Source organism: Dama dama, chromosome 31 (genome assembly GCF_033118175.1).
Source record: "Dama dama isolate Ldn47 chromosome 31, ASM3311817v1, whole genome shotgun sequence".
Lineage (NCBI taxonomy): Eukaryota > Metazoa > Chordata > Mammalia > Artiodactyla > Cervidae > Dama > Dama dama.
The window spans coordinates 25,394,504-25,415,832 of NC_083711.1; the positions used below are offsets into that span (position 1 = coordinate 25,394,504).

The 21,329-nt window shown below is 37.3% G+C and overlaps 1 protein-coding gene across 1 annotated transcript; it reads right to left on the reverse strand.

Moving 5' to 3' along the window:
- Nucleotides 1-17,070: 17,070 nt before the first annotated feature.
- LOC133050001 (cyclin-dependent kinase 2-associated protein 1-like) lies at nucleotides 17,071-18,219 on the reverse strand. Its single transcript, XM_061134088.1, has one exon. The coding sequence runs from the start codon at nucleotides 18,179-18,181 to the stop codon at nucleotides 17,834-17,836; it is 348 nt and encodes a 115-aa protein (XP_060990071.1). The 5' UTR covers nucleotides 18,182-18,219; the 3' UTR covers nucleotides 17,071-17,833.
- Between the last annotated feature and the right edge of the window lie 3,110 nt (nucleotides 18,220-21,329).

A 21,329-nucleotide genomic window follows, 5' to 3' on the forward strand; every position in this document is an offset into this window, starting at 1 on the left:
GTAGCCCACCAGGCTCCTCTGTCCATGGGATTTCCCAGACAAGAATACTGGAGTGGGTTTCCACTTCCTTATTCATGGGATCTTCCTGACCCAGGGATCGAATCCGTCTCTTGCACTGGCAAATGGATTCTTTACACTAAGCCACCAGGGAAGCCAAGATAATGTGTAAAATAAATAGTAATCTTAGAATCAAGAAAGGTATTTTTTTTTTAAGCTTCAAATATGGACATCTATGTCTCAACTTCTTTTCTTATTTTAAGGGAAAAACTTGAGTTTCCTATCTGGGTTTCCCATTTTGTTTGGAAAGTTAATTTCTTAATATACTTCTGAGGAAGTTGACTCCTGCTATGGAAAAAGGAACATTGTTACAGAATTTAAATTGTATTTCAGGAAGAAAACAGGGGAGAGCTCAGCAGCTGGCTGTCCACACCCTTCTTTGGTTTAAATATATATCCTTCCTAATACAAGAGTACATCCCAAGAGCATCCTGACAATTACCTGTGATCAGTAGGAAGAGTAAGGGTTTGTGATGCTGGGAAAATAGAAGGGAGGTGAACTTGGGAATCATAAATTAGCAAAGATCAAGCAGATAATTTTATTATTTTATCATTTTAAGAAATTTTTCCTTCAATGCTATTAATTTATTTATTTTTATTGGAGTATAGTAAGCAGTTTTATAATGTTCATGCCATTTGTCCAGTGAAAGATGAAGTAAAGGAACTCAGAGTGGTTTGAAGTGATTCCCTATATTGGAGAGGCTGATTTGTAGAAAACTGTTTAAGTTCAAGTGCTTTCAATAGGCAGTACATCAAAACATAATATACTAAAAGTGATTGGTGCCACTTTTGGATCTCCAAGAATTTCTCTTACTGGCTGCTGTAGGAACTGCTGCTTAGATCTAGGATTGGAACCACCTTGCTCCCAACCTTGGGCATCCAGGTGACTATGGTCGGGACATATAAGCCCTCTGATCTTACCTAATGTGCACATTTTTCCTGGCAACATTCCCATGAGAAATTTCTTGCACAAGAATTTCCTCTATAAGAACTGCTTCTAGGGAATCCTCTCTAATTTATATGAAAAGTGTGAATGGGTCTGACTTGCTCAGTCGTGTCTGATTCTTTGTGACCCCATGGACTGCAGTCCGCCAGGCTCCTCAGTCCATAGAATTCTCCAGGCAAGAATACTGGAGTGGGTAGCCGTTCCCTTCTCCAGGGCATCGTCCAGACTCAGGGGGTCAAAGCCAGGTGTCTTGCATTTCAGGCAGATTCTTGACTGTCTGAGTGACCAGGGAATCTCCTGGACACCTAACATACCAAAATTGGCAAAGTTCTCCACGTACCAAGTGAAGGAAGAGTTTTCCAATTTCATAGTCCTTTACAACACAACCACACAGTGTCAGAGTTGGCAATGGAAATATATTTGTTCGGTAAACTTAGGAAACTAAGGTCCCAAGGTGACTTGTACAGGGTCACTCAAAAATTTAGAGAAAGTCTCAGGACTAGGACCCCAAAGTCCTAGTTCCCAGTCTAACACTCATTTCACTTCAGTATCACAAGAGCATTTTTAAAATGTATTTCCTTTTGTTGGTTTTCAACTCACAAAATTATTTGCAGAATGGCTATTATCACATTTAGCTGTGAAAATTGTCCTTCTCTGATGTCAGCTCAATAATCAAAAAATATTGCCTTAAAATGGAGAAGATCTGATGTGGGCCCCTTTTATAACAATCAAAATACAAAAATAAATAAATAGTAAATAAAACCTAACATTCATGGAGATCTTACTATGAACTGGGTCCTCTGCCAGTTATGTTACATGTATTGTTCCATGATATACTTAGACCAGGCTATTGTGACAGGTACTATTATGATTCCATGTTTAGCGATGGGGAACTAGGCTCAGAGATGAAAATGTATATGCAGCTACTTTATATTAAAGTCGGGATCAAGGCCAGATCTGACTCACTCACCCTTGTCTTCCTTATCTCCAGATGGCATAATCTTTATAGGCTCCAGGTTGCACACCCTGCAACAGACGCATCTCAGCGACTCCTAGAATACCCTCTTTTACCTTCTGTCATTAATGGTAATTCTGTAATGACATTAACCAAAGAAAACACGGCAAGCAACTGAAAAAAAAGGGAGGGTCTTTAATTTGGATGAAAATATTCAAAAATACTTTTATTAAAGTTAAACAAGTGCATATTATTTCTGTAGTGATCCAAAAGTAATATATGATTATACTTATTGATGTATTATTTTATCAGGAAAATAATCAGTTGATTAATATTTCAGAACTATAGTGGTTATATTATACTGCAGTGGGCTACACTGTCAGCCCTTGTCTTGAAATATCCCTGGATGGAAGTCAATATTAATTTGTAGTCATGTATGACTTTAAGGTCCTTCCTGACTGACAATGCAAATGTAATTCCCCACTACAAAATATGACACTCTCTGAGTGATGGATAAGAAAGGCTGTGGGTTGTAAAGGCAATCACTTACTATATTTCCATTAGCTGGGTCTCATCTGAGAGTGGATGCTAACCTCTTAAATAGTGAAATAGTTTGATCGTTGGATTGGGTTTACTCCAACTGGAATATAAATTCATGTTTTATAGCAGTTTCATGAGCAAAACAACAATGTACTTTCTTTTTTGCTTTAAATTAATAATTCGGTTAATAAGTGCCATGCATTTGGTATTTATAAATTACATAAAAATAAATCATGGGATTTTTAAACTCACTTTGATAGAAAATTCAAGATTAAAGGTTTATAGTTCAGAAATCTGCAATTTTGGGGGGTCCCAATTTTGGCTCAGTAGATTGTGAGCTACCACAATCCACGAATATCTGAATTTCTTTTCCCCAAGTGATCTTAATAGTTTACCTTATACAACAGTTTATACCTTACACTATCTAAAAATTTTAGAGGGAAAAATACCCAAAGCATCTTTTACTATTATTTTTAAACTAGTAATAGAAACTCCATCCTGTTATGAGTTGCTACATTTGATTGGCATTTTGGCCTGTTTGTACAGTGTCCTGCATGTGTCCTATGGATAGTCCCCATGCTTATCCCAACATTCCAGTGCAATTATACTCACTTCCATCCATCTGCTCTTATACTGGGGAAAGTCCAATGGACAATCCCCAGGGTGACAGTGTAGCAAAAATAAAGACATCAGAAAGTTTTGATAGTTTCTTGAGAATTAGGAAACTGAACAAAATAAAAGTAGAAATATATTCTCAAAGGTCATTAGTAGTTAATTCAGGGCAGGTAGTGTAGAAAGAAAAATTGGAGTGGATTCTGTGGGAAAATATATCTAACCCACATGACATTTGTACTGACCACTCTTTGAGAGTCAGTTGGTTCTAGAGATGGTTCAAGATCCATTTTTACGGGAATCATAGTCCATGATATGGGCTTCTCTGATGGCTGGGACAGTAAAAAGTCTGCCTGCAATGCAGAAGATCCAGGTTTGATCGCTCGGTCAGGAAGACCCTCTGGAGAAGGAAATGGTAATCCATTTCAGTATTCTTGCCTGGAAAATCCCGTGGACGGAGGAGCCTGGTAGGCTACAGCCCATGGGGTCGCAAAGAGTCGGACAGGACTGAGCGACTTCACTTTCACTTACATTTGTTATAGAATTAGTTTACATTTTCTAACTCCAATTTAATTATAGCCTTTTAAAGAAATCTTCACTCAGGAAGGTGTAACTGTAGTATTCTAGGAAAGGTACTCTTTCCTGATTATTAGAAGAACTGGATTTTATGAACCATTTTGACATAGCTAACCATCCCTTTGGGGCAAATCACTTAAACTGCTAATGCTTGAACTTACTCATCTGTTAAACAGGTTAACTGAAATGACTCTTTATGGCCTGCCATTCTGTGATGATGGGTTTCAATCTGAGAGCTTTAACTTCCATAGCAACTGGATTGCAGGAGGCCTGTCTCTATAAAGCCAAAACAAGAATGAAAAGAGGCCTAGAAGAAAATCAGTGAGCTGAAATGTAAAGGGCTTTCTACCCTAACCAAAGTGTTTGTTTACTTAGGGCCCTGGGCATATTCTTATCGGTTTTATCAGCAGTTTACAAGCATTTCTCTGACTTTTTGATATTTTAACTCCTTAGTCTTCTTTAAACATTGTGTCCTGTACCTTGAAACTGACAGATATTATAATGTTAATGAAGTTGTCCTTGAAAGGAGACCAAGAAAAGCAAATGCAGCAACTAGTATTACTGGAGGTTACCATTCCTGATTTCATACTGAATGAGCATTGCGAGAAAAAATTTATTCCTGAAATACTGTGCTCTCATTTGACTTAGATTTTTAAAAAGTATCTTGTGAGGCATATTGCTGTTGCTTGTGTCAGGGTTGCCCTCAATTATGCCCAATCACTAGTTAACTACGTTTGGCTGAGGATGACTGTAGAATAACGCAATTTCTAAAGTTATCTGTTAGCACATGGTTCCTTCAGGATGGATTCAAGGGATACATTTATCGTGTTTATACAAAAGACAATCTTCTGTTTCCCTAAGCCTAAATATGCTTTTCTAAATGCTCTTTCAGAACCAGTGCTTGCTTCTACACAAATAAACTGCAGGTATTTCTCAATCTAATCTTCTACACAAATAAACTGCAGGTATTTCTCAATCTAATGCCTCTCGGAAGAGGAGGCATTGTTTAGACACATAGTCATGCTACTACTGACTGTTGCTATAAAAATGAAGTTTAATCTCTGCACAATTGCCATTGCTTTTTCTCTGAAATCTGGTGTTTATTGCAACAGAATTTCAGATTTTACAACATGAGAGCCTGAAAGACAAGCCAACACAGGCAGTTTTTTGGAAACGAGAGACCTGGTACTTCCAACAGTCAGAAAGCTGGTGAAACACCAGGCAGAAGGAAAAGACACATCAGGTAGATTGTATTGATCCCATAGACCTCTTTTCATTCTTTGCTAGAGGACTTTTATTGACAAAGAATGGACCTTTGTTGTTGTTGTTGTTGTTGGCCTGTGTTTTTGTTAACCATACTCTCCTGGATGAGACTTTGACCATCTGGATGTGGTTTTTGTTTCTGTGAGAAATAACTTTTGTGTCCTTGACACAAAAGCCACTAGTATGAATAAATGCTCAGTGAGGAGAACATGGATCAAGGTGCTATATATTTCCAGATCAGATTAGGACAAATATTAGCAGTTATTTGGTGTGTGCAAGTAAGCATATAAACGTGAAAAATGAACTTATTAGAAATATATATTTATGGGGATTCCAGGATAACATGGCAGCTAGTTTGGAACAGTCACCATCAACATTACCCTCTGTATACAACGTGGACATTTATAGGATAAAAGTCAACTAAAATGAGTTGATGTATTATATAATATGGTGAGAATTTTATAATTCTGTTTCAAGAGATCTTGATATACTTGTTTCTCATTAAAACACTTATGGATTTAAGATATATATTTGAATTTTGCAACAAACTGTAGCAGAAGGCCAGCTAAATGGACAAGTCAAATGAAAGAATAATATTCAAGGAGCATATGATTTTTCTATTCTTCATTGTTTACTCCATTGACAGTTCTGCTGTAATTCATCCCCCAATATTGTTAGGAGCCATATCTGCTCAGTGAGGGCTTTTTTTCTGCCCTGAATTTGAAAACTGAATAGGCAGAGAGGTTGATTCCTCAGCTAAATCAAACTGTATTGATGTTGACCCCAAAAGTACAATTTTACTTATTTTATATTTGAAATAAAGACAAAAATCTTACTTTAATGTTGGGTGCTATTTTTAGCTGGGTACTTATTTCTATTGTTGTTGTTGTTCAGTTGCTAAGTCATGTCTGACTCTTTGTGACCCTGTGGACTATAGCATGCAAGGCTTCCCTGTACTCCACTATCTCCTGGAGTTTGCTCAAGTTCATGTTCATTAAGTTGATAATGCTATCTAACCATCTCATCCTCTGTCACCTCCTTCTCCTATTGCCTTCAACCTTTCCCAGCATCAGGGTCTTTTCCAATGACTCAGGTCTTTGCATTCACATAGCCGAAATATTGGAGCTTCAGCTTTAGCATCAGTCCTTTCATTGAATATTCAGGCTTGATTTCCTTTAAGATTACTGGTTGGATCTCCTTGCAGTCCAAGGGACTCTCAAGAGTCTTCTCCAGCACCACAACTTGAAAGCATCGTTTCTTCAATGCTCAGTCTTCTTTATGGTCCAACTCTCACATCTGTACACGACTACTGGAAAGGTCACAGCTTTGACTGTACAGACCTTTGCAGGCAAAGTTATGGCTCTGCTTTTTAATATGCTGTCTAGGTTGGTCACAGCTTTCCTTTCAAGAAGCAAGCGTCTTCTAATTTCATGGTTGCAGTCACCATCCTCAGTGATTTTGGAGCTCAAAAAAAAAAGAAAATTTGTCCCTGCTTCTACTTTCTCCCTTTCTATTTGCCATGAAGTGATGGCACCTTATCTCTATACCCTCATTCTAAGGAACTAAATCTCCATTCTGATATAATGAAATTCTGTCTCATCTAGGTCTGTGGAGAAAATGATTGAGCTTTCTGAAGCTATGACTTTGGAGATAACTTCTACTAGTCTTCTCTCTCATTAGAGTTTGCATTCTCCTGCCTGGGGTGGTGAGATATTACTGGGGTCCTTAACTCTGGTTTTTGACGTTACCTTTCTTCACTATTGAGTATCAGGAACTAGCACAACAGAGATGTCATGAAAGCTTTGTCACATTCTGTGACTTAGATTCTCTTGTTAAAGGATGACCTTCTAAAGGCATGAGAACCTTTCCTAAGTTCCACCATTGTAATTTGGAAATTACTATTTAATAAGTTGTGTTCATATAGAACGTTAATTGGGGTTTTTATTACAATGTGGAAATATCCTAAAGCAAATTATATAAACCTAATAAGTATCCACTGAAAAATTCTTATAGGAGAGTTACTGTATTTTCAGAGTTCTGCATATTTAGAGACTTGGTTTGTAATTCTGCAGTTCTTAATCATGGATGCCATAATTAACGTCCTTAAATATTAGATCCTTGTGAACATAGCAACGTATCTTTTTTAAAAATTTGAAGTAAAATTAACAGACAATGTTTTGTTAATTTCAAGTATTAAGCAAAGTGATTCAGTTATATGTGTGTTAGTTGCTCAGTCATGTCCAACTTTGTGATCCCATGGACTGTGGCTTGCCAGGATCCTCTGTCCATGGAATTCTCCAGGCAAGAATACTGGAGTGGGTAGCCATTCCCTTCTCCAAGGGATCTTCCCAACTGAGGGACTGAACCCAGTTTTCCCACATTGTGGGCCAATTCAGTACGTGTGTGTATATATATATTTCAGATTCTTTCTCCATTATAGGTTATTACAAGATACAGAGGATAGTCCCATGTGCTATATGTAGGTTCTAGTTGTTTACCTATTTTATACACAGTAGAATGTATTTGTTAATCCTAAACTCCTAATTTATCTCCCCATCTCCACTCCTACTATCTTCTTTGATAACCATAACTTTTTTCTATGTGAGTCAACTTTTAAAATAAGTTTGTTTACATGATTTTTTAAAGATTCCATATATAAGTGATATTGTATATTTGTCTTTGTCTAATTTATTTCACTTAGTATAATAATCTCTAGGAGGAGACTGGCAGGCTACAGTCCATGGGGTTGCAAAGAGTTGGACACAACTGAGTGACTTCACTTTCTTTACACCCATACTGCTGGAAATGGCATTATTACATCATTCTTTATGTCTGAGTGATGTTCCATTGTATATATTAAACATATATACCACATGTTTTTTGCCCATTCCTCTGTTGATGGACATTTAAGTTGCTTCCATGTCCTGGATATTATAAATAGTGCTGTAAGGAATATTAGGGTGCAGGTATATTTTCAAATTATAGTTTTCTCTGAATATATGCCCTGAAGTGGGATTGCTAGATTATATAGTAGCTCTATTTTTAGTTCCTTCTTAGTGGCTTCACCAATGTACATTTCCACCAATAGTGTAGGAGGGTCCCTTTTTCTTCACATCTACTCCAGCACTTATTATTTGTAGATTTTTTAATGATAGCCATTCTTACTGATGTGAGATGATACCTCATTGTAGCTTTGATTTGTATTTCTCTAATAATTACTGATATTGAGCATCTTTTCATGTGTTTGTTGCCAATCTGTTTGTCTTTGGAGAAATGTCTTTTTAGTTCTTCTGTACATTTTGTTTTTGGGATGGTTTGTTTATTTTTATATATTTAGGTATAAGAGCTGGTTGTTTATTTTGGAAACAAACTCTTTGTTGGTTGCATTGCTTGTGAATATTTTCTCCTGCTCCATATGTTGCCTTTTCATTTTTTTATGATGTACTTGGCTGTGTACAACTTTTAAATTTAATTAGGTTCCATTTCTTAGTTTTGTTTTTATTTCCATTATTCTAGAAGATGGATGCATAAAAATGTATTGATGCAATTTATGTCAAGGAGTGTTCTGCCTATGTTTTCCTCTAGGAGTTTTATACGACTCAGTCTTATCTTTAGGTCTTTAGTTAATTTTGAGTTTATTTTTGTATATGGTGTTAGAGATTGTACTAATTTCATTTTCTTACATGTAGCTATACAGTTTTCCCAGCACCACTTATTGAAGAGACTGTCTTTTCTCCATTGGATAGTCTTGCCTCCTTTGTCTTAGTTTAATTGACTAGAGAAGTGTGGGTTTATTCTAGCCTTTCAATCTTGTTCCATTGATCAGTATGTCTGTTTTTGTGTCAGCACCATTCTGTCTTGATTACTGTAGCTTTGTAGTATAGTCTGAAGTCAGAAAGCCTGTTTTCTCCAGCTGTTTTATTTCTCAAGATTGCTCTGACTATTCAGGGTCTTTTGTGTCTCCATGTAAATTTTAAGATTTTTTTCATTCTAGTTTTGTGAAAAATGCCATTGGTAATTTTATAGGAATTTCATTGAAACTAGATTGCCTTGGGTAGTATAGGAATTTTGGCAATCTTGATTTTACAACCTAAGAACATGATATATCTTTCCATCTGTTTGTGTCATCTTTGATTCCTTTCATTAGTATCTTATAGTTTTTGGAGTATAGGTCTTTTGTTTCTTTGCATACGTGTGCTAAGTCACTTCAGTTGTGTCCATCTCTTTCTGACCCTATGGACTGTAGCCAACCAGGCTGCTCTTTCATGTGGATTCTCCAGGCAAGAATACTGGAGTGGGTTGCCATGTCCTCCTCCAGGGGATCTTTCCAACCCACAGATCAAGCCAACATCTCTTAGATCTCCAGCGTTGGCAGACATGTTCTTTCTCAATAGCACCACCTGGGAAGTCCTTTGTCTCCTTAGGTAGGTTTATACCTACCTGTTTCATTTTATTTATGTATTTTTTGATGCAATGGTAAGTGGGATTATTTCTGTAATTTCTCTGTCTGAACTTTCACTGTTAGTATATAGAAGTGCAAGATGTTTCTGTGTATTAATTTGTATTCTGCAACTTTAGTTAATTCATTGATGAGCTCTAGTAGTTTTCTGGTAACTCTTTAGGATTTCTACATTTAGTATCATGTTATGAGCAAATAGAGACACTTTTACTTCTTTTCAAATTTGGATTCTCCTTATTTCTTTTCCGCCTCTGTTTTCCTTTCTTTTCATTCTTTTTCCTTTTCTTCTGTTCGTTGTTAATGATTTTCACTCTTCTGTCTTCCAGCTCTCTGATGCAGTCTTCTGCTTTGTTTAATCTAGTTGATTCCTTCTAATGCATTTTTCTTTCAGTTCTTGTATTCCTTAATCCTGTTTAGTCATTTTTTATATTTTCTAATATTTTGTTAAAGCTTCTAATTTCTCCTTCTGTGCATCCATTTTCCTCCTGAGTTCTTTGATTATCTTTACAGTGGTCTCTGAACTCTGTCTTGGGTAGATTGCCTATCTCCATGTCAACTTGTTCTTCTGGAGTTTTATCTTGTTCCTTCATCTGAAACATATTCTTCTGACACCTCATTTTGTCTAAATTGGCACTTGTATTTTTATATATGTGGTAGGTTGGTTATGCTTCTCTACCTTGGAGAACTGGCCCTCTGTAGGAGATGTCCTATGCATCCTAGCACTGCATTCCTCTCTTGCCTCCCCAGACCCATTGGCCAGTTGACCCCAGGTTAGGGTCTTTTCTATGTTTGTGGACTTGCTCTACAGGCTGCAAGGTTGTAGTTTCTTGCTTCTGGTGTCTGCTCCCTGGTGGGTGAGGCTGGACTAGAGGTTTATTCAGCTTCCTGGTGGGAGGGGCCTGTGCCTGCCTCCTAGTGGGTGGAGCTGAGTCTTGAGCCTCTGGTGGGCAAGGCTGAGTCTGTGGGTCTGTCTAGAAGTGGCTGTGGACTTAGGAAATCTTTAAGCAGCCTGTCTGCTGATGGGTGGGTCGGTGTCCCCATCCAGTTTGTTGTTTGGCCCGAGGCATCCAAGCATAAGGGCTTTCCAGTTAAACAAACTGCCTGCCAATGGAGGAGACAAGAGAGATGCAGGTTTGAACCCTGGGTCAGGAAGATACGCTGGAGGAGAGCATGGCAACCCACTGCAGTGTTCTTGCCTGGAGAATCTCATGGACAGAGGAGCCTGGCGGGCAACAGTGCATAGGGTCCCAAAGAGTTGGACATGACTGAAGTGACTCAGCATGCATGCACACCCATCCCTAGCATAAGCCAATAGGAAGTTTCATGGAGTCAGGTTTTGGGACTGATGTGTCAGCCAAAGGGAAGTTCATGCAGGTAAATGATCCTGGATATATCCACTACCAATATCTCAAGCCCTTTCTTGGTGGCTCAGTCGGTAAAGAATCTGCCTCCAATGCAGGAGACCTGAGTTAGAACCCTGGGTCAGGAAGATGCCCTGGAGAAAGAAATGGCAACCCACTCCAGTATTCTTGCCTGGAAAATTCCATGGACAGAGGAGCCTGGTGAGCTACAGTCCATGGGGTCACTAGGGTCAGATATGACTTTGCGACTAAACCACCACCACTTTTGGACTTCAAAGCCAGATGCTCTGGAGGCTCCTCTTCCTGCTGCCAGATCCTCCAGGCTGTAGAGCCTGATGTGGGGTCAAAACTCTCACTCATGTGAGAAAACCTCTGTAATATAATTATTCTCCAGTTTGTGGTTTTCCCACCTAGAGGGTATGGGCTTTGATTATATCACGAGTCCATTCCTCCTACCAGTCTCATTGTGGTTCCATCCATGTCTTTAGCTGCAGAGAATATTTTCTGGTAGGTTTCAGTCTTTTTCAACAGTAGTTTTTCTATAGATTGTTGTGATTGTGATGGGCTCGTGAGGGGAGGAGTGCTTATGGTCTTTCTACTCTGCCATCTTGACTGCTTTCTCAAGTTAAGGATCTTCAATAGATCTTTGAAATCAGTATGAAGACAGGGGGTACTACACCTGAAGGGAATTCTGGTCTATTCCATGTGTTTGATGACCTGTCTTGGATAAACAATCAGGTTATATCTAATGCTAGAAAAGGCTTTGAAAATTAGAACAGAAGTTATAATCAAGTTTTACTTGAATACCATACACTGTGCAATTATAAAATAAGCTGGATGAGTGAGGCTGCATTCCTAGCTTCATTCTAAATATCAGGAATAGACATTTATCATTAGACTATTTAAAAGCCTCCACATTTTAAATAGACATAATGATGGATGGCTTAAATCCAGACAATAAAAGACCTAAAAGCAAGATAAGCCACAAGGAATTATTTTCAGTTTGAGGAAGCCTGGCCCTCTTAACAAATCAGTAGATGATATACTATGTGATTTTTATGTTAATATACTACTTCTACCATTTAAACTTGCTGCATCATTCATAAACTAAACAGATGAAAAGATTTATCTAAAAATAGGTTGCCCACTAGCATCTTGTTAATAGAGAGTGAGCCAATCTTTCAATTATTTGAAACATTAGGAATTGTTCAGGAATGAGTGTAGTTTTGATCAGTTATGCTGCACATAAGCAGTTTCATTCAAGACATTCAAGACATGTTATGTTGCACATAAACAAGACAATAATGTTAGGTCTACTCTAAATTTAGGTCTTTATTACGAGTAGCCTGCCACTGTAACTGATTTTTCTTTTCTTTATTAAGCTGTGCTATAAATCATCAGGGGAATTATTATATAATAGGAAGGGCTGACTAATATTCTTATACTTTCACTTCCAAGCCTGAGACATGAAGAAATTCTACATGGTGAAAACAAGCAAATAAATGAAAAACCCAGAACAAACAAAGAAAATAAATATCTGCATATAAGGGTGTCAGACCCTTATGAATAGTAAAATACAGTTTATAACACATCACATGGATACTTTATGTTATGTTATAAGGTTATATCAACATCAGTGTATCCAGAAAAGCTGTACCCTGTTCATTCATTAGGTACTTTTTTACTTAGAAACGTCTGTATCAAAAGAGTTTTGCTATGTGGACTTTGGGGTGCAAAAGGACAGGAGTGGTTATAGTGACAGATGGTTATGCTGTAAAACTACAGTTATATGAAAGTAGTGTGGGGCTGGCAAATAGTTTAAGTCCAGAAAGGCAAAGGGCCCCTTCACTGAGATGAGTCAAGGGAAAAATGAGTTTTCTGATTTCATGGTCTGAGGAAGTAGGAAATCAACTTGATAAGTTTTGAAACTAGCATCAGTAGATGATGTATTATGATGATTTCACGTTTACTATTTCTATCATATTAATCAGGATCCTACTCTAGGGAATTCCTAGACACAAGGAAAGGAATTCCAGGCAGCTTTGGAGTATAAAAATAGTGAATAATTTAGAGGTTCTAAGTGACAGGTGCATAATATCAACTGTGGGGCAAATGTCCCTCAGATTACTGAAGATAACGGTATCCCTCTTGTTTCTTATTCAGTACCAAGCCTGTGTGTAAGGACAGTCTGTGTGCTTTCTCCAGCTGTTCTATTACCTTCCTAATTTATTACTGTAGTTATTCACTGTTAGAACTTTTCTTCAGAGCATTGCATTAGCTGTATCCTGAAGATTTTGATAGATGATATCTTCATTACTGTAGTCATAATGGAGTAATAAATAGTAGATAGTCAGCAAGTGTGCTGACAAGATGTAAAATTTAATTTTTGTTTTATATAGAAGCTCTTAATAAAATGCAGTAGATGAATATTGTAAAGTGGTAAGATACTATCTATCTCAACCAGAAATCTGAACTTATTCCCATACAAATTAGAGGAAAAAATTGATATTATGGCATGACTTAACCTTCATTAGCCTTATGTGAAACTACCTGTATTTCCACATCTATATTAAAGCTTTTGATCTTTGCCAAAATATTAGGTTAAAAATTGTAGGCTGGTTTTAATTTGTAATTATTATCTAAAAAGTGACATTGAGCATTTATTCATGTTTAGAATGATTTTCTTTTCTGTGAACTATATTCTCATAACTTTAAAACATTTTTTCTTGATTTATAGGAGCATGTTAATTAATTCAAAATTTGTTTTCTTATTTTTAAATTTGTCCTGTTACTTTATGATTGATTTTACTGTTTTGGACTTTTTTTCAGAAATTGAAGTTTATCCATTATATTTTTAATGACTTCTGGTTTTTTTTTTGTTTATTCATTTACTTGTTATTTTTTTAATTTTTGTTTTGCTTTGCAAAGGTATCCATGCCTCAGCAATAATAGTCAATGCAAATAGAAACCATGAAAATAATATAAAATAATATTTTTAAAAAGAATTTAATATTATATTATTTGTTAACTGTATATTTTGTAATTTGAGGATCCTGAAGAAACAAGTGAGCAAGCATAGAATGAAAGAATTCAGAATGTATCAGAATATAAAGTTAAAACACATAGGTCAATAGACATCATATATAGAAGCAATACACTAGTTATAATATGTGACAGAAGAAAATCTCATGCTAAAATTAACCATAAAATAAAATATCTAGGAATAACAAGAAATATCCTAGATATATATAAAGAAAACTCTGGGGTGTAAAATATGTCTTGATCAAATGAAATGGTAGACAATGTTCTTTTATAGGAAGCTTCAACATTGTAAAAAGGAGTAAGTCTCCTTAAATTAATCTATAAATCTAAAGCAATTACAATAAAAATATTAGAAATTTTAAAAAATGAAAATTTTAAATTTTTTTAAAATTAAAATTTTAAAAGTCTTTATTGAATTTGTTGCAATATTCCTTTTATTCTACATTTTGGTTTATTGGCTACAATTCATGTGGGATCTTAGCTCTCTGACCAGGGATTGAACCCACTTCCTCTGCATTGGAAGGCAAAATATTAGCCACTGACTGCCAGGGAAGACCAAGAAATTAAAAATAATTAACTATAAAGTTTAAATGGCATGACGAACAAGAAAAATAAATTGGAAATTTGAGAGGAAGAAGACTAATATCATACGAACACTCCTGTCATACACTTTTAACTTAATATGAGGCTACAATAATTTAAGGTGGAAGCAGTGATGGGTTTCCTCTTATTGTGCTCTAAAATCACTGTGGAGGTGACTGCAGTCATGAAATTAGAGGACAATTGCTTTTCGGCAGGAGAGCTATGACAAACCATTTTGCTGACAAAGGTTTTTATTATCAAGGCTATAGTCTTTCCAGTAGTCATGTACAGATGTGAGAGCTGGTCAGTAAGGAAGGCAGAGTGCCAAAGAATTGATGCTTTTGAACTGTGGTGCTGAAGACTCTTGAGAGTCCCTTGGACTGCAAGGAGATCAAACCAGTCAATCTTAAAGGGAATCAATCCTGCATACTCTTTGGAAGGACTGATGCTGAAGCTCAAATTCTTTGGCCACCTGATGTGAACAGCTGGCTCATTGGAAAAGACCCTGATGCTGGGAAAGATAGAAGGCAGAAGGGGAAGAGGGCAACAGAGGATGAGATGGTTGGATGGCTTCACCAATTCAACAGATGTGAACTTAAGCAAACTCTGGGAGATGGAGAGGAGCAAGGAAGCCTGGCATGCTGCAGGCTATGGGGTCATGAAGAGTCGACACAACTTGACAAGGTAACAGCAAAAAGAACAATAATTTAAATTGAACTAATGGTGAAAGTGAAAGTTGCCCAGTAGTGTCCGATTCTTTGTGATCCCATGGACTATACAGTCCATGAAATTCTCCAGGCAAGAATACTGGAGTGGGTGGCCTTTCCCTTCTCCAGAGGGTCTTCCCAACCCAGGGATGGAACCCTGGTCTCCCACAGTGCAGGCGGATTGTTTACCAGTTGAGCCACAAGGGAAGCCTGAAGTAATGGCATTGAGATAGATATATACAAATGAAAATGAATGCAAAGTTTGAAAATAGGCCTACATACATTTGGGAGTTCAGTATATAATCAGTATTACTTCTAATTAGTAAAGAGTAAATGAAGTAGCAATCTTGAAAAAAAATCAAGTTGGTGATAGCCCTTATACTTTGCACCAAATAAACTCCAAAAGGTTAAATATTTAAATTTATTAAGAGAAATAATCAAAATCCTAAGAAAAATATTCCTTAAAGATGTGAGAATGTGGATGGTTCTCAAATAAGTAAATAAATTTTCGCTTCCCATAAAAAGTTCTGCTTAGTAATAACCACCTAAAGGAAAGTCAAAAGGCAAATTACAAATTGAAAAAAAATATTTTGAGTTCATTGAGCATGGAAAAATTCTCAGTCACACTTGTCATATGATAATTACAAATTAGAACTATTCTATTGTGCTACTTGCATCTAGAAGTTTGGCAAAGACCCATAATCTTAATTATCCATTATATTGGCAATGATGTGGGAAAAAAGCACTTTCCTATATTATTTATAAAGGTTTAAATTGGTATAATTTTTTAGAAGGATAGCCTGTCAATAGCTACCAAAGTTAAAAATATGCAGTCTTTTTAAAAGTATGCAATTTTGATCCAGCAGTTATACTTCTAGTACTTTATGCTATACTTAAATGTGTGTATAGACAAAATTATACATATACACAGCTATTCAGTGAATAACTTTTTTTTGCAAGAGTCAAATCACTTAAAATAATGTGAAGTCCATTCTTAGAGGATGGAGTCAGTGTATTACCCATATTAAAAAAGCCATTTAAAAGACTAAGGAAAATTTTGTTATGCTGAGATATAAAAATCTCCAGAATTTGCTATTAAATAATAATCTGTCCAGCGTAAACAGAGATAGTGTTCTGCTATTCGTGTAAAATAGCAAGATAGCAACATCTTCTGAATTTTGAAACATATAAATGTATTAACTATTCACTAATAATAAAATATCATTTTAAGAAATATGTAAATACTGAACATCAGTATTTTTTTTTTTTTTAAATACTTGAGCCTTTCTTCTTCTGAGACCCAATATTTCCCTCAGTTCTCCTTTCCTCTTCCAAACCCAGTCTTTGCCAGCTGATGGGAATGAAATTAAAAGATGTAACAGAGCCCAATGTTTCTTTTACTTTCTTATGATAATTTTAGATCTAAATCAATATTATTAACTAGCCTCTGGATTGAACCTTGTATATCAGCAAAGCATTTATTGAGGTAATATTTTAAACTGTTTGTAAACATTACTCCTTTTATCTCCCTGGGTAGTTTTTTAATGAAAAGTTTTAAAAATTATAGTTCTTATTTGGCTCAAATAAGTGTTTGTATGACTTTTCTATCCCACTTAACAGGCGGCGATTAAAAAAAGTTTCCATTATATTACTTTGAGTCCTGGATTGTCTGATATTTATTAATAATCATAGACCACCTTTAGGCTAATTTTAGAAATTATTTTCTCCAACTGTACAAAGTCTGTTCATTTTTCTTCATCAAATGTCAGCTCTTGCCATTAGGAAAGCCTACCATCAGTCTTGCATTTTGACGATCACTGTTCAGATCCAGGCGAATGTGTTGATATTCCTTACCTTCTCCTTTGACTCTTCTGCTTCCTAACTCTCTGGAGCATTGTAAAAGAGAAGGGAATGTGAAATTTACAGTACAGCTCCAGTATAGGCCTTTAAACACTGAAATTTTTTTTTTGTTGTTGTTAATGAAAATAAGCTTTATTACATCAAGTAATAAATACAAAGACGCAAACAGTTCCATTTTCTTCCAGATGTTTGGGTCAACCCTCAGAAAAGGCAGAACTGAAATCTACATACAGTCTTAGGAAAAATTTCAGGGGTCCTTGTTAGGTTTGGTTTGGGAGGTTGCTCTTTTCTTCTGTATTTATAACGTGTGCATTTTAGAATGGACTTCAAAGCACTAATAATCATGCAAATATGCTTAAGCAAAAAAGAAGTTACATTAAGCAGAATCTATACCGTATGGCAAACGAGGGGACTGGCTACTAGGTTAAGTGTGCTGTCAAGTCCGTACTACTGAAAAAAAACTTCAAGTTGTATCAGCTTGTGGAAAGGAACACAGAACAATCTGGGTTAACATAAATGTATTCAAAAGAAAACCAGACACTGGTATCTCAGAGTCAAAACTAGTTTGCTGTGAGACAGGTAACTTCTACGTGCATCTTTTGAATCAATGCTTTTAAAAAAAGAAAACAAAACCACAAACACCTGGGAAGTTCCTAACTATTTCCAATGTAACTCCTAATCAATTGCAAAATCTTTCCTCAATCTTTAAAGAGACTGTAGATTCAGAGCCTAAGTGAACCACGGGAGGGGCAGGGGGACGAGAAACTGAACTGGTTAACCATCTTGAAAACAAAAGTTTCATCTCAACAAGGGAGGTGAACCATAACTTCTCCTCTGGGAAGAAGCTGGAAAACCTTCCAGGCTCACAAGGCAGCTAGGACCTGGCGTTTCGTTCCGTTTCAGCCGGGCACTCCCGCACCAATCCTCGGGCATGGATGATGCCCCGTTTTGGTCTCTCCATCGCACTCTTGCTGCCGGCATAGGTGGGTCTGATCTCCTTCCCCAGCTCTTCGGTGATGGCCAGCAGCTCGGCATATTTGCTCTGGGGCACCTGGCTGTTCCCAGTGCCCTGGGTGTAGCCTAGAGATGGCGGCCCGTAGTCACTCAGCAGCTGGCGGTACTGTGAAGACGTGGCCGTGCTGGTGGAGGGCGGGTGGACGCTCCCAGCGGCGTCGAGGGAGGCGGCGGGCGTGTGCGCGGTCAAGCTCGGATTGTAAGACATCCCCCCGAGCGGCGGGGCGCGCCGGGGCGCAGCGGGGCCCGGCCCGCGAGGGCGGCGGCGGCGGCGAGACCCGGCGGCGGCGAGGCGGTCCCGGCGTCCGTGCGCCCGTCCGTGCGCCCGCAGAGCTCCCGCGCACTTTTTGTTGTTGACGGCTCGGGCCGCACCGGCAAATAGGGCCGTCTAAACACTGAAATTTTTAACTGTAGTCATCCAGGGGTGGAAGAAAAGCCTGACTCAAACTAGAAGATAGAATGGGAGTAGATTGTATATGGGCTTCCCAGGTGGTGCAATGGTAAAGAATCTGCCTGCCGATGCAAGAGACGAGAGATGCGGATTTGATCCCTGGGTCGGGAAGATCCCCTGAAGAAGGAAGTGGCAACTAACTTCAGTATTCTTGCCTGGGAAATCACATGGACAGAGGAGCCTGGTGGGCTACAGTCCATGGCTCACAGAATCAGACATGACTGAGTGACTGAGCAGACACACACACAGAGTACATATAGTAGATATGTTTTAGGCAGAGAACAATGGGATTGTTGAGCAACCTTCCAAATAATAAATTCTGAGTCTAAAATGTTAGAAATTCACAGGGTATCTTCATATATAAATGCCAAAAGAAACCACACACTTCAAAGCTACATAGAAGTCATTATTATTATACACTTTTTTTTTTTCCATTTATTTTTATTAGTTGGAGGCTAATTACTTTACAATATTGTAGTGGTTTTTGCCATACATTGACGTGAATCAGCCATGGATTTACATGTGTTCCCTAATGGTCAATAGATAAACTAGAGCAAACTGTATGTATCACAGAATAATAGGCAGATGAGCTGGTGTATCTGAAAGACTTTGTTAAGCCCTGCTGTGATCTAGAAGTGCTAATTATATTTTTATCCTAATAATTAAAGTCATGTTAAAAACACAATTCAATGTTTCAATTCAATAACGTGCATTGAGCTTTTCCTTTGTATTGCAGCCCTGTTATAGGAGGTGTGAGTGATAGGGTAGAAACAGCCCTCTGATAAGTTAACTGGATGATACAGATGTAAAAATATGCTTGTGAATGCATGCACACACACAAAGAAACTTATGGACAAGCATCTGTACAAAGAGTAAATTGCAGAGTGAACTGCAAAATGAAAGCGTGGTTAACGTCAGTAGACAATGAGAAGAAAAGTAATCTCTGAGCTGCTAAATTTTGAGTCTTGTTTTGAGGAAGGAATATTATAGAAAAAGATAAATGAAGGTGGATAATCCCAAAAAGGAGATGGCAAAGTCATTAATAGGAAACCGATGTAAAAGTTGTAGCAAAATTTTAAGTGAGAATATGAAGATGGAATTTGTTCAAAGGAGCATGATTGAACTATTGATTCAATATGATGAACTATTGATGAACTGTTGATCAGTAGTCATGAATTTTAAAATGCTCTGGTATTCTTATAGCTATGAAATTTATCCTGTCTTTCTAAAGATCATTTTCAATTATATTTGCATATGGCTTATTACAACTTTATAAAATCTACTTATTTCTACCCCTTTTCTTGTTGTTTAATCACCGAGTCGTGTTTGACTCTTTGTGACCTCATGGACTGTAGCCTGCCAGACTCCTCTGTCCATGGGATTTCCCAGGCAAGAGTGCTGGAGTGGATTGCTGTTTCCTTCTGCAGGGGATCTTCCCAACCCAGGGATCGAACCCAGGTCTCCTGCATTGCAGGCAAACTCTTCACTTTCTGAACCACCAAGGAAATCCCTTTTCTTGCCTTTAACTAAATTTCTGCCTTTTATTGCCAGTTTGATTTTTATCTTCAGAGTTTTCATTATAGACAATAAAGGTATATATCACTTTATAAATATTTTTATCCTCTCTTATTGAAAAGTAACAAGTGAGAATACTTTGACAGCTTGAAAACTTAGCTTTTTGAGTTTACAGTATTAGAAATTATTTGAAAAATAAGTCTTTTTTTACAAATACATGATAAAGTTAGATATTACTTTTATAAGATCATTTGATGACAAAGCCCTTCTTTATTTTCAGGATAGCTTTCTACTGTGAGCTCTTATGCAAACCTTCATTAACAGAAAGAACATCAAAGCCATAGATGTCAGATCTGCCATTTATGAATTTTCTAGGATTTCATGATCCTACCTTAAAAAGTGATCTTTTTTTCTACATCAAGATTATGAAAGAAAGCGTCTTTTAATTTGCAACTATTGTGATTTTTTGCAGACTTTGGTGGGACTTCCCAGGTGGTTCAGGGGTAAAGAATACACTGGCCCGTGTAGGAGATGCAGGAGACGTGGGTTTGATCCCTGGGTCAGAAAGATCCCCTGGAGGAGGAAATGGCAACCTGGTCCAGTATTCTTGTCAGGATAATCCCATGGACAGAGGAACCTGGTGGCTATTGTCTACATGGCACTGCAAAGAGTCAGACACGACTGACCAACCGAGCATGCATGCACAGTTTGGTTGTCTTGGCAGATTTATGTGTTTTCAAGAGAATTGCCTCTGTGTGTTTGCTGCACATCGAAGTATAATCTGTTCCTTCTTTCCCCGCAGGGTTCCAAGGCTAGCTCTGCTGCTTAGGATCCACTTCAGTGCCTCTTCATAATGTTTTTCCTAGGTTTACATTTTCCTTTACTTAGCAGAGTCACTTTATGCAGGTTTTTTTAAATAGACTTCATTTTTTTAGAGCAGTTTTATATTCAAGGCAGAATTGAGTGGATAGAGAATTCCCATATACCTTCTATCCTCACACTTGCATAGCCTCTACCACTATCTATACCTCACATGAAAGAGGTTTATTTGTGACAATTGACTAACCTTCCATGACACATTATTATCAGCCACAAGTCTCTATTTCACTTCTGGAAAACTATATTTTATGGATTTTGACAAATGCATCCCTCATTACAGTATCCTGTAGAACAGTTTTACTAATCTAAAAATCTTCTGTCTTCTGTCTATCCATCTCTTCCTCCCCTCTGACCCCTGGAAACCACTGACATTTTTAAGGTCTCCATAGCTTTGCCTTTCCCAGCATGTCATGTAACTGGAATCATAGAGTATGTAGTCTTTTGACATTGGCCTCTTTCACATAATGTGTTTAATATTCCCTCTTTTTTTTTTTTTAGCACTGAATGACAT

Excerpts from the sequence above, each read along its gene's own strand:
- LOC133050001 (XM_061134088.1), bottom strand. The coding sequence starts at position 18,181 with ATGTCTTACAATCCGAGCTTGACCGCGCACACGCCCGCCGCCTCCCTC.